Here is a 17,091-nt window from a genome sequence, read left to right as displayed (position 1 = left end):
CTGCACCCAGCTTCCCAAGAAGAGCCCGATAGGAAGCACTGCCAAGCAGTTACAACCCAAGGTGTGTGATCTTGAGTTGCTCGGGTCCTATGGGAACAAAATGTCAGCTCTTCTACTACTTCATGAAAAGCAGTGTTTCCTTCCCATCTTCCCCACAGACATCAATGGAAATCACTGGCATTGATCCTTCCTCCCGATCCTTGATTCTCCATTCTTCATGCAAGCTGCCTGTGCTAACATCCTTCCTGGCACACCTTGAGCACCTGCAGCATATATATCCAGCATGTATTGCTAGTTCTTATTTACAGTCACTCTGAAAACCCTCCTGTGCCTATAGCACCTCTGCCGAGCCACAGTAAGCCCCTTCCTGCTTCTGCCATCAAAACTTTTTCCTGTTCAAGTCTCTTCATTCTTTCTTAAGACACGTGACATTCTTGCCTTGGGACACCTACCTAAAGCCAGCCTGAACTCCACTCTGCTCTCTACCTCTACTTCCGTTCTCTGCTACATCCCCTCTGCTCTCATTCCCCTGAATTTCAGCTTTTGTCTTCATCTCTCTTCCACTAAGAATTCATGTTTCTGCTTAATATTCCTTCTCTTCATTAACATCACTCCAGGAAACCAAGTGCTCCCACCACTGTTTTGCAATGTGGAGATTACCAGGCCTTGTACCCGCTGCGAACCAGGGGAGCAGGCCCTTCCTAATACAACACTGGCAGAGAGCGCCTGGCGGGACGACACTCTTCCTCTCGCTGAGTCAAAGATGCATTTTGAAACAATACATATTTGCTTCAGGCCTATGCACTTTCACCGCAGAGAGCGTGATCTGGGGTGAAAGCCAACTTGGAGCCAGAATTGTGCCCTCTTGTAGAGGTGAACAACAGTGAACTGTACTGATGTCCAAGACATACCATTTTAAGACTTTTTAGCAAAGAAGAATTGCAACTTCCTGCCAGTTTGCCAGCCCAAATCTCCTTTAACACCACAGCTGGTACCTGTGCCAGTGGTTCACCAGCACTGTCGCAGTGCAATGCCTCCAAAACAGTCAGCCACAAAAAAATCCCCACCTGAATTAGCACACACCACTGGTCCATTTTTGCGTCAAAATGCTACGATTGCCTTGCATAGCTTACTTAATAGCCTACTAAAACAATGCCACTTCCTTGAGATTCTGCCACTTTACAAAACTGCAAAGTACGTGACAACTAGGTATCCTGTTTATTAATCAAGGATAAAATTTTCATTCCCTACAAAGAGGCTGCACAGTAACCTCCTCCAAGGTGTAACACTTGCCATCAGGCAGATGCTATAGCCAGATGAATATCACAATGCTCAGATTAATGTCCCACCCCAGACTCTTTGTTCCAAGAAATTCTTGCACAGTATCAAGTCATTGGAGATTAAAATCCTGCAGAGTAAAGAAGATGTTGTTTCATAAGCAACTTCTGTGCAGCTTTGTCAATTCAGATGTGGACAATAGAACCACTCTAGTCCCAGGAGCTCTCCAGGCTCAGGTATCCATTCCAGGTGTCACAGAAAGATAAGCAAGGGCTTACCAGAAGTACTGGCCTGAAGGTCTGTAAAGTGCACTATGTTTTTGTGCAAAAGGGAAGGTGATTATGAAAGTTTAACAGGCAGACAAAAGACACAGAAGGGACATGTCTGTGGGAAGCAGCGAAAAACAGATGAGTAAATCCCACTAAAAATAGCCAACATTTGAAAGTCTCGTTACTTCACATTTACCTCGTTTCAACAACTCTGACACGGAGATCCCATCCGTTCTTGTTTGTCGGAAAGGAATACAAGGGAGAGACTATGGCAGATCATAGTCACAAAGAACTGTTCAGTTAAAAAGAGAATCAAGTATCCTTACCCTTGTTCTGTCCTCAATTTCACAGATGCGAAGCTGCATGGGAACATTAAAGCTATGCAGGATATTTCCACCAAACACCAGAGAATCTACTGGAGTATAAACCGCATGTATCCACCCTAGAGAGGGAAAGCAAAGAACTGAGAATGCCTCATGCTATGTAGTGTTACAGAGCAATTTATAATCAAGTTATAACAACTCCATTCTGCAGGGCATGAGAGGTTATGGCAGTGAAAAGTTAAATGGTACGCTTGTAGCCACATTTTAAGACTAGTAACAGCAGAAGAACAGCATCTTATGATGTAGTTTTACAACCTTCTGTAAATCAGGTTCTCCTATTTATTCACAGAACGGTTACAGTGTTTACTGAGAACACGCAAGCTCATGACTCAATCACATCCATGACTAAGAAGTAAATTCAGTCTGTTCAATACACTTGGCTCTCAGATGTATCTACTGGCACCTCCAGAAGGGTTGCAAATCATGTTAGCAGTGGTGGTGGGCTGGGGCTGTGGAACTGGACTGAGTCACATCAAACTTCTTTCACACCAGCACCAGAGCATACATCTTCAGATGTCAACAATTTCAAGTTATTACCAGCCCTCCTTCAGAGGTGAAAGTTTCGTATCCTATTATCAACTTCCTGAAGCAACCAAAAAATCTTTTTCACTGCAAGTCCCAAGCTAGGGGATGTAACACGTCTACTATTGGAGCTGATGAGACTGTTCTGACCCAGTCCTGCAAGGACTGAATTCATTTCACAGGCTCCAAAGTGAGGGAAGAATGTTCTATCACAACAAAAATCCAGGCATAGCAATTCAGGCAGCCACACACCAGCTCTTCTGCTTCTGCATTGTTTGCTTGGTATGTCAGCAGCTGAAGGACTGGCTATGCAAGACTGTAGCCTCTGATCTCTGCAATGAAAAAGGAATTGATCCTGCTAATGATCTGGGACCCACAGAGCCTTAACACTTCTTTTTCTTCTTTTTTAATGAAAAGCATTACAGTTTATAAACCAACAGACAGCAAAGCAGCATAGGGGGCAGTCAATTTTCCCCTAACTGTGCAGTACTTTCCATTAAAGCCGTGGCAGCTTTCCTTGGCTTCAAGATCAGCGAGGGAGCAGGAAAATGCCATTCAGCCTAAAAGGTTCTCCAGCTAGCAGCCATGAAAGCTCTCCTCTGCCACAATCTTTAGACCGTAAAGGCTTGCAAAGCTCTATCTGCGAAGACCTTGAGCCACAGCAGATGGCAGAACTGGGGCTTTCATTTAAGGGCATATTGGTAGGAGAGAGACAGGAAGGAAAAGAAACCAGCACTAGTTTTCTCCCTGGAAACACCACTTCATCGCTCTGGATAATTTTTCTGAATTTCAGAATCACAGAATGGCTGAGGTTGGAAGGGACCTCTGGAGGTCATCTGGTGCAACTCCTCTGCTTTGGGCAAGGCCACCTAGAGCCAGCTGTCCAGAACTGTGTCCAGATGGCTTTTCAGTATCTCCTAGGACAGAGAATCCACAACCCCTCTGGGCAACCTGTTCCAGTGCTCATCCCACTTACAGGTCTGGTTCCACATGATAAACGTGATGCATATAAAAAGCAGGTGGCTTATAGTTCTGGCAGCTCTAGGTATTATTGCATCTTTCCTCCTCCAGTTAGTACAATTTCAGTTACAGAGTTGCTCACAATGATCCAGCCTGTTTATTACTTCCAAACCAAGAACAATCAACTAAAGAGGAATTGTTTTTTCATGTAAGGGTAGTGTGGCAACTACATACATCCATCAACACTGTAAAAACTCTTCACAGTTGAAGTTGTTCACCACCCCACATGAAATACATCAGCCTGTACTAAGTGCAAACTACTGGAAAAATAAACGATCTTCCTAATCCTAGCCTTTGGGAAGGGAAAAAAATAAATAATAAAATCTATAGTCAAGGAAGTTAGGGCTGCTGCTTCCACTCAGTAATCAAAGATTTATCTGGTTGGGGAAAAGAATGGAAACCACGTGCTGAAGCAAATCTGCTGCTGAGTCCCCAAAGCCAACTTACTGGACAGGTGCTGAAACACAGGTCAATTTGCATGACAATTCAGTTTAATTGCCAGTTTTAGAGATGAACAAACTGCAGCTTGAAAAAGTGAAATGATTTGTCCACAGCCACACAACTGAGTGGTGGCAGGAGACAGGTCAGAAACAGGCAGTTATCACAGAGCACTGAAGAGTCCTCACCACTACTCCCCTCTGCAGTTCTCTCAGCACAGATCAGTGTACTGAAAATGTCACACTAGAGTGCAGTTGGTTTCACTGTTTCTTGCTCTTTGGGTTTCAAGTCTCATCACACCTTCCCTGACCTCTCAGCTCTGCCCCTACTAGATGCCAAGGGGCTTTGTGTTAATAACCTCTAGACTTCCTCTGTAGTAGTCCGAATATTTGGGGGAAAAATGTGAAAGGATCTATCGCTGTCTTGAGTCAATGCTCCAACAAATGGTGTCCCATACATGACAAACCCTCAACAGAAAGTTTAACAGACATGAACATAGTTTCAATCGTGTATTGTTGAAGAGCAAACTGGAAGTCTTCCTTAAAGTATCTGGGGAACCAGAAGTGGTCTCAGACAATGTACTTAATGCCCTATTTATATCCCAGGTCTAAACTCACCTTACAAACAACTAGTACCTTCAACTCCTAACTTCTGAACTAACCGAACACTAGGTCCTTCAAGATGCACGTGTTTCTGATAACAAGACTGAAAATACTGCTTTTTATGGCACAGTTCTCAATAACAAAGCCCCATAATAACAAAGCACTAAAATTCATCAAGGTTGGGAAAACAAAAATAAACCAGAGACCAAGCAACAAACAGGAAGTCATTATCCGTAAAGTCCTTGGAAGTGAAGTTGCTACCCCCAGCCAAAGCAGAGTGTAGGATGATTTCCAGACAAAGCTCAGAGATGGGTAAGGACAATGCCTGTGGGTACCACCCCTTCACTGTTGAACAGCATTACGCGAGGCACACAGCTAAGTCCCAGGGAACCCCTAGGTGTCCAGTAGTTCTGCTGCTCCCACAGGCAGCATCCAGCTCACAGCCCCTCTGCCAGCTACAGGACGCAGCACTCACAGAGGAGTCATCTGCTCATAAGAGATTTTGGTCACACAGCTGTATAGTTTTTCAGTCACACTGCATCCCAAAATAGTTTCAACTTGCTCAAGGAACGTACATGCAATACTGAAACTACAGAGACACAAGCACCAAGACGTGTATTCCAGGGATGTAGGACACTATGGGCAGGACTAGACAAAAAAGATGGAGAATTGGCAAGGTAGAAAGCCACAGGAAGATTGGCAGAGATGTTACAAAGAGAAAACAAACAAACAAACAAAGATCTTCTGTATTAACATTAACGAGGCTGTGTATGGAGAAAAACTGAAGAGGCCAGGACCAGAACAGTAGAAGTAGGAGGAAACCGAGACAAGCAGAAAACAGGAAACAGTTTCCATGAGGGTAATATATTGTGGAAATGAGCTCTGAGAACAGATCAGCTTGGAAGGCACATTCAATTCATTCCCACAGCTTAGAAAAAAGCACGATTCAGAAATAAACTGAGGAGGATGGATGTTCATTGTGACCATTTGCAAACAAGAACATCCATCTTCTAAGCATCCCAATTACAAAGATTTTTAAAGAGGAAGAGAGACCTCCAGAATAGGAGCAAGCTGCACGTACACATAAGACAAAAAGGAGGGCCAGGGATTGGCTGTAGTATCATCCACAGCAATGCACCCCGCCTGTCTCACCTCCAGCTATGCCGCTACTTTTCCCCACATGAACTGAAGGGTCTGCTGGCATGTAAGATCACATCACTCTGTGCTGGACAGCCTGTCATGTCTGCGTTATTCAGCTCTCACTGCAAAAACTTGCCACACAGCCTCCAATACAGACACCTCTGAAGCGAGTGTCATCAATTCTCTCCTCAGTGACTGATTTCTACTGTTTACATAAACCCTGGTGCTACAGCAAAACTCTAGGTGTTTCATGGGTTAGTGCAAGACGGGACATAACCTCTTTCCCCTTGGTAACACTTTCAAAAACTGTAATAGTCTCAAAAAAAAAAAAAAAAAAAGGAAAGCAGCACAGAATAAAATGCCACAAATTTAATTTTATCCTTAACATTACAAAGAGCACTGGAGTAACATCAGAACAAATGGATTGAGGACTGAAAAAGTCAAAAGTCAGTGGAATAAGATATTGTTCATTTTTGGCTGAAAGACACAAACAAAAGCACCTGCTAAATATTATCTAAGGCTACAATTAAATCACACAGGAGAAATACACACACTAGGTGGCTTCAAGGATTAGTAATTACTTAGAAAACTTCAGACCACATAGCAGCCACGCCAGCAACAAGCTCGGCTACAGGACAGTTGGCTTGGGGAGTACAGACACCGCATCGTAGTCACCCTCATTTCGATCCTCAACAAGACTGTCCACTTACGGTTTTTCTGAAGTTGATCTTTTTTATTTCAGTTCTTGGTGACTAATGAGTATTTTTTCCTTTCCCAAACAATCCTAGTTTGTGAAGCCAAGCCAACACTGAGCAGGAATTCTATTCAGGAGGCTCAGAAATACTCTCAGCTGATTTACAGTTACGAATTATTCCACCACTCCTAAGATACACTTGAATATTTAGATGTTATCACCTCTAGTAAATCAAGAAGGTAAAATTAACAGTAATAAAAGCTTTTCTGAACAGTTAAACAAAAGATATGATCTCATTGTCTTTTGAATTTTATAAAACAAGTATTATTAAATATTGTAAACTTGTTAGAAGATTTCAGGGGCCTGCAAATTCCTACTCTAGCTTCAAGGATGCAATCATCCATCTGAGAACAATAAAAAAAAAAATGAATATTAACTTATAAAGCTATGGGGCAAACAGACTGCAAGCTCCAAGCCAAAACCACGGTGCATCTGTTTCCATCAGTAACTGAACAGATATTTTGCTTTGTGATATAGAAGGGATACATCTTTTCCTGCAATTCTACAACACCTTGGGGTAGAAGAGATGAAATATATAAATAAATATATATTTACACACATATCTCAGAAATAAAAAGTGACTAAGGAAATAACCTTACAGTGGGTATTGCCATCAAATGAGATGTTATTTCTCTCATCTCAAAAGAACAACGATTGCATCATAATAGTGCCCACAATCAAAAATATCAAGGAAATACCATGTTTACATTATAAAATTAAAACAAAAAAGAAAAAAATTAGTAATTTTGCCCTGGCAGTACAAGTAATACAGCAACTCTCAACCTTACATCATTTGATAAGAATTAGGTAGAGCACTCCAGAGAAGCAGAACTGAAAATCCAACATTATGCTGTCACCTTCTATCTGAAAGCTGACACTGGAGGCAAAACCTCTCCTCTCTGATCCTCTCTGCTGATCTTCATCGCTTGGTCCCTAAAGATTGCAGGCAAGGAGCTTCCATTAAAGTCAGTGCAAGCTCCTGAAACGGGAAAACTGAACAGCAACCAAAAATAGCCAGGCAGCTATGCAGCCCTAGCACAACTCCCTGCAAAAAATTTACCAGTTACATTTTAATAGCCTGTCATTCTCCTGGATACAAAGACTACATGCTACCTTCTGGGCCCATTGCATAATAACTCATCAAATACTGACTGGCGTAGCAGAGGTGACCTAAGATCGCACACTTGTAACAGGCAGAATCCTACTGACAACCACCGACACAGTATTTGAACCACTTCGAATCCCTGCAAATAGCTGCCTAGAGTCTAGCACAGAACATCCCTTTCCATCCACCTTCCTTCCCAAAAAAAGTTTCATCTGAGAAAAGTAATCAATTTTACATTTGACTGGAAACAGGAACTTTGGAGCACTCTCATGTTACCACAATAATCACCACAGACCAACGTGAGTATTTTGTCAGACTGTGGCTCATTCTTCAGCTCTCAAGAAATTAAGAGAGATTATAATAGCATGTTTCCATGTCAAAGGCCCCAAAGCGCATTATAAAGAACACAAGAAAAATAAAGTAAAACAAACAGTTTACTCCTCAGTGGAGCATTGCCAACTTCAAGGTGAAACACAACTTTTATAAAATAGCATGCAGCAACACTAGTGAGGAAATCGGAAAGGAACACCATGTCCAGTTCACAGTAAGTTACCCTGTCTGGATTTTGATCATGGGAATGTCTAATAAATCAGCACTGCAAGTCTTCTACAACATCTAAGGGTAGTCTATTCAATTTTCAGAAATAATAAATGAACAGTGACTTCTTGGACCATTATTTTATGAACCATGTAGTGTCTATTACTGAGACCATTACTGTCAGATCTAAAGAACAGACAAGTCATTCAAAATGGCCCGGCTACTTGAGGATTTGTGCTCCCCCTCGAGCAGCTCTCTACACACACGTCACAACACCTCATCCCTTCAACGTACTCAGTTTAAAGCTGCGTATCTGGAAAGCCTACAGTAAGAACATCCACTCAGAGTCAACCTAAAACCATACCTGCTCATGAGTCTACTGTCTCTGACCAGCAGGAGAGGCTCAGAAAAAGACTGCAAGAAACAGAGGATGATTAGAGGAACCCTTGGTAGTATTAGCCATCTCCTCCCAAAGGAACCAAACCCAGTATGTTTGCAAACTTTCTTAGACCAATCACACTGCAAACCCTGGAATCACTCTATCCACAGCAAATGTGGCAACTTCCTTGGAGGTTAGCAAAACTGCTCTTCGGGAAAAGAGAAGAAAATCCAAGTGTATCCATATTCTGGCAGACTGCATTATCAGTAACAATCCAGAACTGGCTCGAGTTCACCTTTCCAAGACGCATAATGATCACACTCTTACTTCACAGTATTAACAGAGAAAAATACTGCAAGACAAATTTTCCACAAGAGACTACCAGCTGGCCTGTTTTTCTATGTCCCAATTTTGCCTGTGCAAACTCTTGAATTTGAAATGCAAGTGTCTACACCAAGCACATACAAACATACACGAAAGAAAAGGTCATTTTTTTGAGAGAGAGAGGTCTGGCAGAAAATTGAGGGGGAAAAAAGCAAACAAGCTTAACATATTTCAAACTACTGCAAGATCTTGTTTGTAGAGAACAGCAGGGAAGGAAGAGGACAGTATCTATGTCAGAAGTCCATCACTGACAATCAGAATGACATAATCGGCAAGATTAAAAGACTCCAAAGAGCAAGTGGATTCAAAAAGGATGAGTTTTTCATTTTGTGTATGTTTAGTTTTGAGCTTGGGTTTAGGTAACAACAGTGATGTTTAGGAGAACACAAGAGAAACTAACGTGGTGTTCAGAGAATCGAGATGGAAGCTAATTCCATGCATAATGCACCACTTGGGGAAAAACAAACAAACAAACAAACAAGTGCAAGGACAGAAGTGAAACATGGTTTATAGAGCATAAAGACTAGAGCAGCAGGTGAAGGGCAAGAGGAGGAGAGAGGAAGGGTCCAGTGAAGTTATGCAGTGATGTAAAAGGAGAAAAACACTTAAAAGGATAAGCACTAAAGACATTAAAAAAACTGGGTAACACTCTGGCATTAACTTACTGAGCAGTATTTCAAAAAGGCTGAAGGGGAGCAATCAGGATGTAACAGAAGAACAAGCGGCTGTGTACAAGCCAGAAACATGTGCCTACGGTAAACCCGAGCTGTAGAAATCTGAGGGATGCTGCCCAAACACTGGTTCTGTGCGTCCCTAGCACAGCGACGAGACATATCTAAACTACCTCTCCGTAAAAACACCACAACGGACTCCAGACACTTCACACGCCCTCCCTGCAAGTCATCACTGGACACACACGCGGTACAGAAGAAAGCTACAGTGCAAACAATGCTGGACAAGCTCTAGATTTGATTGTGACTGATAACTTTGTTGGTTCCCTACTGAGGCAGTAACTGAGCACTGAGACTGCTTTTCCTTTTCCAGATCATCACAGTTTGTACCTGGAAGAGAAGCACACTCTATAAATTTTCCTTTTGTTTGGCACGTGGGTCAGATGTGCAGCATCCACTGTCCATGATACCAAATTAAGATGTGTCACCTTGACCAAATTTCCTCAGTGTTGAACACTTAACCATAGGAAAGATTAAATACTGCTCATGGTAACACACACAGTGCAAACATCCTAGGGCTGTAGCACTCTTTATTAATATCTTCCTGCATAAGGACAAGTTCTCTGCCATCCTGGGAAAACAACAGTTAGACTTCTACAGAAAAAAAATAATCATTCGCTGACACTGGTAGCAACTATAGCCTCCTCCCTTCTTGAACTTTCAGCTGTTTTAACACCTTGAATTTACATCTGGCCATAAACCTCAGCATGGGACAGTGTGGTATACTTCTCAATCAACAATTACGCTGACATCAGTTTAGACAATTGTAATAATGGAAAAGGACAGGTTCCTAGTTGATTTTATCATTTTACCACAGACTTTACCAGAGTTGATCACTCTTGACTCATTAGTGGGAAATGGTAAAGTGGGAGGTGAGAACTTGTAACAGCGCATCGCTTGTTTGGAGAAGTCCTATGGGGCCATCAGCACAGCCTGGCTCCTTACGCAAGGCCCCAGACACAGTACCCCTCAGAATCCCAGCCGAGTTCCCCCCACCCCGTACTTAGGAGCGACTCCTGAAACGCTGCAAGACGCACCCTGGCCCATAACGACTCACTATGCTGACAAGACTTTGCTTGATTTCTCCTTGATACCACAGCTGTGATCGCACCTCTGTGCTTTGCAGGGTTAGAAGCACAGGTAGAAATTAATTGGTTTAAAGTTAATCTTGAAAGGATGATGGCAGTGATGGAGAGGAAAATACCCTGAGGCCCTGGTGAGCACTATAATTATGCCTTCTGTTAGAATAATTCCCATCCTTGTCCAAGTGGTTTGTCGTTTCAGGGATTTACTGGATCTACTGCTGATCCTAGATTCTCAGAGAAGCCTTACATCTCCCACAAGCCTATGATCTCTTTCCCTCATATGTCTTGCTGCGGTCTTCTCTACCTACTTCATCCTTACACTGCTATCGTATAACAGGATTTCTAGGACCATCCTCCAAAATGACTTGGAAACAGAAACAGGGTGGAAACAGTAAAACAGGGTGTTTTACGGAAAAGGTCCTTTGCTGAAATGTTCTCCATTCGCGCTCCAGCTGAGCACTAGCTGTATCACTCTACACTTTCTGTGACCAGACCTGTAAGTAGAAGGTGTTTTCCTCACGGATGAGTTGAGGCTGGTCAAGAATTTATCAGGCTCAATTGAAAGTACAGGACACACTGGTTTTACAGGCACCCGTTATCAAAACCTAAACACTATGAACATTTATACAGTACCTATAAAACACAATCAAACAGGAAATAATGTGATACGCACACAAACCAGAGCAAAGAGGTCGTAGGAATTGACCTGTTTTACACAGCTATGTTCAATTCACTGACCTGGAACAGCCTTTAATTAGGCATTTCCACACTCTTAGAACAAACATAGAAATAATGCCCTTTCACATAAACAAGAGATTTGCAAATAAGTTTTCTGAACAAAATACAGCAGAGCAAAAACCCTCAAATCCATGAGGTGCTTACAGAGAAATTATTCATATAAATCTTTCAAATACAGCATGGAGCCGAAAATGTCTGAGGTGCTGGCATTTCTGTGCTTTGGGCTTTCCTAGGAAAATAGAGACTACAGTCAAAAACCACATTTGGAATTACTTCACTTCAGCCACCATGTTACAGTTGTGTCCTGTACAAGCTCCCACAACTTGCTGTATTCCAACTGCTGAGCATGACTAACCTGACATACAGAAAGTCTTATTCGTAGAGGGCTGTTCACAGGGGAACAAAGATAAATACGAAGATGCAGTAACGGGATCTAAGCAAACAGCACAGGCACACTCAAACATCCAGTTCAAATAGTAACAGTACATTCTGACCTGTTTCAAGGGAAGACCTAATTCCTTTAACGGATTAACTCTTCCACCCTCAAAGTCATTTCACCTGTCACCTCCCAGGCTGATTCTTACCCAAATACTTACAAATCTGCAAATTTGTGGCCTTCAACTGATACTAACAACACTCCCTAGCTGGCAAGAATGTTGTCGCTGTCTTCACATGACCTGCATTCTATCTTCAGAATTAAAAAAATAATAATAATCCTAGCTTCACAAAGTAATTCTAGAGCTGAAAAACTACCAGCCTGTCTTTCTGTCATGTAGAAAGGCTACCTGCATTTATTTCCCTGGTAAGATCCACTAGATAGAGGCAATGTGTTATACCATTATAAACGAACTTATAGTCCCATAATAGTCAAAGAAAGCAAAGCCTGATATCATCTTAAATGAGGAGTGTTACAGATTGCACCATCCTTAATCCAATTTAGGCAGAAGCAGAAAGGGCTGAAGCCACCAGCCTTCAAAGCACCAACTATCTGGTTGCTTTGCAGGAAGAGCCTGACTCATGCAACGCAGCTACTGAGGTGGGCAGTAGTGTAAAAATTAAGCGTGGCTGGGCTACTGGAAGATGTCCAGATTCAGCACGAGCTCCATCAGCAGAAATTCTGAAGAGTTACGACAATAAAATAAAGTTGTTTCCCCAAGAGAAGCAACCCTGAGGGAGCAGAGCACCTGCTCTTCCATGTACTGGAATCTCCGCTGAGCTCCATCAGGGAATTGAGACCCACGTCTGGCTACAGACGGAGGCAAAGTAAGTTACTGAACTGCAGATGAAACCTGCTAGAAGATATCACAAAACCAGAAAAACATCTTCCCAAGAAAGCTAACAATAGCAAAAGTCAGTATGACTCTGACAAGAAGTGGTGGACTCACAGCCCCAAAGACCCAAGTCCTCTCTCCTTTTCCCGGGTACAGCACAAGTGACCACTGCCCACATTTCCTCCCAGTACATTTTGCATCAGACTGGATGGGTCAATTTCTGGAAAACTGCGTACATTCAGTCCCTAGCCTTTCTTTTGCCACAGCAAATAAGAGGTTAACAGGGGGGTGAGATACGAAGACCTGCTTTACAGAGAACTGTTAGTCAAACACAATTCCAGCAATTCCAAAACCAGTCAGTTAACAAGGGATACCTGAAGGAATGAAGAACGTATAGCCTTGTTTGAGCTCAATTCTTTGGCAGCGTTCCACTCTGTCTCCCAGAAAGATATCACTTTGCTTTCCTGAGAGAACCCATTCTTCATAAAGTTCTAGATTCTGCAGAGTAGGCGGAATCAGCCAGAAGATCTAAAAATAAAACAAAGATTTAACTATTACCAACAGTCAACAAAAATAAATAGCTGAGAGATTCAAAAAAGATTATCAGGCGTTAGACAAATGCCTAACACCAAGCCTGCTTTCTGCATACAACACGTGTTTTCCAGGTGTTGTACAGGCAGACAGCAGCAGCAATTAGTCCATGTGCTGGAAGTAGCAAGACAACTGTCAGTTGTCATCTCTCTTCCATGAAACATCTTATTCAAAAGATGTCTGCACAGTTTACTTCCAGTTCAAAACAGTGAGCTGGTATAGTACAACTTCACTGGATCACACAGATGAACAGTATCTGTACCACAGAGATGTTCAATCTGCTGTATTTATTTCAGTTCTCACTACATGCTGTCTATACCAGAACTGGGGAAAGCAACCTAAAACAGTAAAGATGTGAACATAGCCATCCATGCTGTATATTTTAAAGCTTCTGTATGCTGTAAGATTTCTGTTCAGGCATAGTGTGGATGAGCACACTAAAGCAACATGGAATCTCTAAAAGGAAACAGAAGCTCTAGCTACAGGAGACTCATGAGGGCACTCTGACCCAACAAGGGTACACACAGCCACGTACTCACTGCACGACACTTCTAAACCACGCAGCAATGACAAGCCTAAAAGCACTCTCACCAACAAATAACACACCTGACATTTAAAATAAATCACTCGTTTGTTTCACAGGGGTGAATGTTGTCCTTCTAGTTCAACAAACTCTGTTTACATCAACAAAAGCTAGCTGAAACAGACCGATCACTGACTAGCTCCCCCTCTCCCCCCCCAAAAAAAAAGATTTTAGAAGAAAATAATAGAAAGCAACCCCTCCTCTCCATAAGAGGCACACAGAAATAAAAAACAAACATCAAACAACGTTCACCTACCTTCCCCCCACGGAAAACGTGGTACCACACTGAAGTGCCACCAAAATCAATATGAAAATCAGTAAAACATCCTTTCACACTCATCAAACAGTACCTGTAAGCAGAGTGAAAGACAAAAATTAACGGTCTGAAACACTATTTTTCAGTCTTAATGTGCAGAGGTGAACTGCACGTGCAATACTGTTCCCATCAATTAAGTTTCTGCATTTACAGCACTGGGGTTTGCTTCATGAAGTAACTATAACTATGATTCTGCTAAAAAACGCAAATCTCCAAGTTTAAGTTTGCTATTCATACACTGGAACGAAAGCTTTCAGAGCTAAGGAATGGAAAAACATTAAAAGTTATGTTGTTCAGAAATATTTCTTATGCCACTGCCAGTCCCCGGGGTGATCTGTTTAATGCTCTCCTTCACCGCTTGAGACACATAACTGTCACCAAAAGTTGTATAAAAATTGCTTGAAAGAGCAAAGTTTTGAAGAATCTCATTTGCTTTATAAATCCTTCTGAACGTTCTTTACCTACTTGCCACTAATCCCGTTTTTGCAAGGATTGGGGGACAGAAACCTCATTTGGCAAATTAACTCCTTTTTGTTTACATTTCTAGGCATTTCTGCATCAAAACACATACAGGAACCGGCTGGCAGCATCGCTAAGCATCAAATCCGCTATTTTTTAATGCTGCCTTGATTCAGCTTTTCAAAGCAGTTTAAAGCCGGCATCACCGGAAAGAAATACAAGAGCTCTCGTCTCCTGCACGAATCTCCAGCCTCCAGCCACCGTCTGTAACTAATGGCCGAACTACAGCCGTCCTTCTCACTACAGGCACCTTTGCAAACGCAGGAAACACACACCACTTAACCCACTAACCTCTTTTCCTTGTTCCGGTCTCCGTTTCATGGCTTTTTTTTTGTTTGGTTTGGTTTTTTTTTTGTTTGTTTTGCTTTTTTTTTTTTTTGATGGTGGTTATGGAAACAGTACCAGAATGGGATTTATAAAAAAAAGAAAGAAAAAAAAAAAGAAAAAGAGGTTTCATTTAACTGTGTCTTTTTCTCATCACATTCAGGTAGAGAGAATCTCAGCAGTATGCAGACGGCGTGCAAAAGTCGCTCTACATGATAGGCTGGAAAGGACCTTACCATGTGTCTGCAGAAGGCTGGCAAATCAGAGAGGCTATAGGTACATAAGAGCCCGCTGCCTAGCAACCACATCCTGAGCCGGAGTTGACAGAATGATACGCAATGCTGTCATGAAGACAGTCAATTTGTGGGCTTCAAAAAAGGTCCTGCGCCTTCATCTCACAATTAAAACCTCTCCTTCTGCAATTACACGTCTCTCCTCTTGCCCACTCTGGAATTTTTTTTTTTTTTTTTTTTAAATCCTTCAGAAGCAGGAAGAGAGCTTTTTCTGCCCCTGGGGTATTTCAGATGCTTCAAAAATCACAGCCAGCCAAGAAGCTGTCTAGACTCTCAATATGCTCCATTTCAAAATATGAGTCCTTCCCTCCCAAATACATTTTTTTTAATTCCTCCTTTTATGTTTTCTCTACCAAGATGTTGTTGATTACAAGTCAGATAGAATTTAAAAACAATAAGAGAAGCCCAGAAAGGAAGTTGCCTTTCTTCCAGCCAAACTGCAAAAAGTCACAGATTGAATAATTGCTCATAAAACAAACAAAAAAAAAAACCAAGATGGAAATTCTCAGTTTGTGGGCAGTGTTGAGTATTAGAGGTTCATGTTGTTATAAAGTAAAAAAATTCAAATCCTTATGGAATCAATTATTTCCAGTTTCCAAAAAGTCAGATGTAAAATACATCACACTAACAAAAATTCTCTAAGACAGTGCTACCTATCTACAGTTCATATTAAGAGATTCTGAAAGAGCATAAATGGCCTAAGCAGTAGTCAGTTTTATTTATTCCTCAGTAGTCAATAATCCAAACTTGAAGCTGTCGATCTGTTTGTATTCAGAGAGGAAACTATAGGATTGAATTCTCTGTCAAATCAAAGTGCTTAAAATTTAGTTTCGGGAGAAGATACCAAGGCAGAGATAACTGTGAACATGCAACTCTTTCCCCCCTCCCTTGTTTTTCCACAGTTTCCTTTTCTTGAAACTCCTCTAAACACCATTTCCCTTCCAATAAAGGTGGTTTCAGTGAAGGAGCCACACATGGTGATTAATAAAAACCTACAAGGCATTTGGAAGAAAAAAAACAAAACAGTTTTTCTTTCCATCCACAAACAAGCCATTCCATATTTAATTTCTGCTGTTAATCTTACAAGGCTGCTTTTGTCCAACTTGAAGAGCTACCGAACGGCTGAAGAGCCTGAAAAAGCGATCTTCCGCCATATAGCGATCTCCCTTGTTGCCAGAGTCTGGCACAATGCCTTTGCATTGACCTCTACAGCTTCCTCTTCCAATGTACACCGCAGTCACATGGTCCCAGCACAGCTCCATGCCACAGCTAATCTTATACACCGCTCGCCTCCAACCTCAGCAAGCGGCTTCCCGTCACTCACTCACAGCTGCTAATGTGGGGATCGACTCAACTTTTCAGGTTTTTCCACCCAAAAAAAAAAAAGACAAAAAAAGATTAAAAAAAAAGACATAACAGCATCCATGTTGAAAGAAATCTAGAAACTACATCCCACTGCGTGCTCTGGTCGCAGTTCTCTGCCTTCAGTGCTCTGGGCCAGAGCAGGTAAGCTGTGTTATAGGAACACAAGCCCAAGTAGGGCACGGGGAGACAATCTGACCAGTTACACCCTGAAAAAACAGGTGATGCAAAAGATGCCCCAACTTTTAATTTTTTTTTTCACAACTGCTACCATATCCAATCCCTGCACACTCCACTTTATCTGCCTGCACAGCCTCAGTTAGGGTTTTAAAACATGCAGCTGCTTGTAATCGGTTGTGGGGGAGCGTCTCTTCCCCACTGAAGAGTTTGTTTTATGCTCTCCACAAGTCTCAAATTGTTCAAGTTAAGGTATTGTTATTCTGGAGGAAGGATTTGCAGTGCGAGGG

The 17,091-nt window shown here is 42.0% G+C and overlaps 1 protein-coding gene across 5 annotated transcripts in view; it reads right to left on the bottom strand.

Annotated features, from left to right (window-relative positions):
• Positions 1–17,091, bottom strand: part of KDM2B (lysine demethylase 2B) — a 122,528-nt gene that overhangs the window by 61,905 nt on the left and 43,532 nt on the right. For 4 of the 5 annotated variants that reach the window (XM_086761208.1, XM_086761209.1, XM_086761210.1 and 1 more), the window contains exons 7-9: positions 14,067–14,160; positions 13,011–13,164; positions 1,874–1,989 (exon numbers count right to left, since the gene is read on the bottom strand). In XM_086761208.1, coding sequence (XP_086617334.1) covers positions 1,874–1,989; positions 13,011–13,164; positions 14,067–14,160 — 364 coding nt within the window. Of the gene's footprint in view, positions 1–1,873; positions 1,990–13,010; positions 13,165–14,066; positions 14,161–14,936; positions 15,146–17,091 lie in introns of those variants that run through there. The other variant, XM_086761211.1, reaches the window with a different exon arrangement.

The sequence above is a fragment of the Chlamydotis macqueenii genome, chromosome 17 (assembly GCF_036417535.1).
Source record: "Chlamydotis macqueenii isolate bChlMac1 chromosome 17, bChlMac1.mat, whole genome shotgun sequence".
NCBI classification, from domain to species: Eukaryota; Metazoa; Chordata; class Aves; order Otidiformes; family Otididae; genus Chlamydotis; species Chlamydotis macqueenii.
Note: the sequence above shows the minus strand (reverse complement) of the source record. Positions and strands in the feature narration are given on the sequence as shown.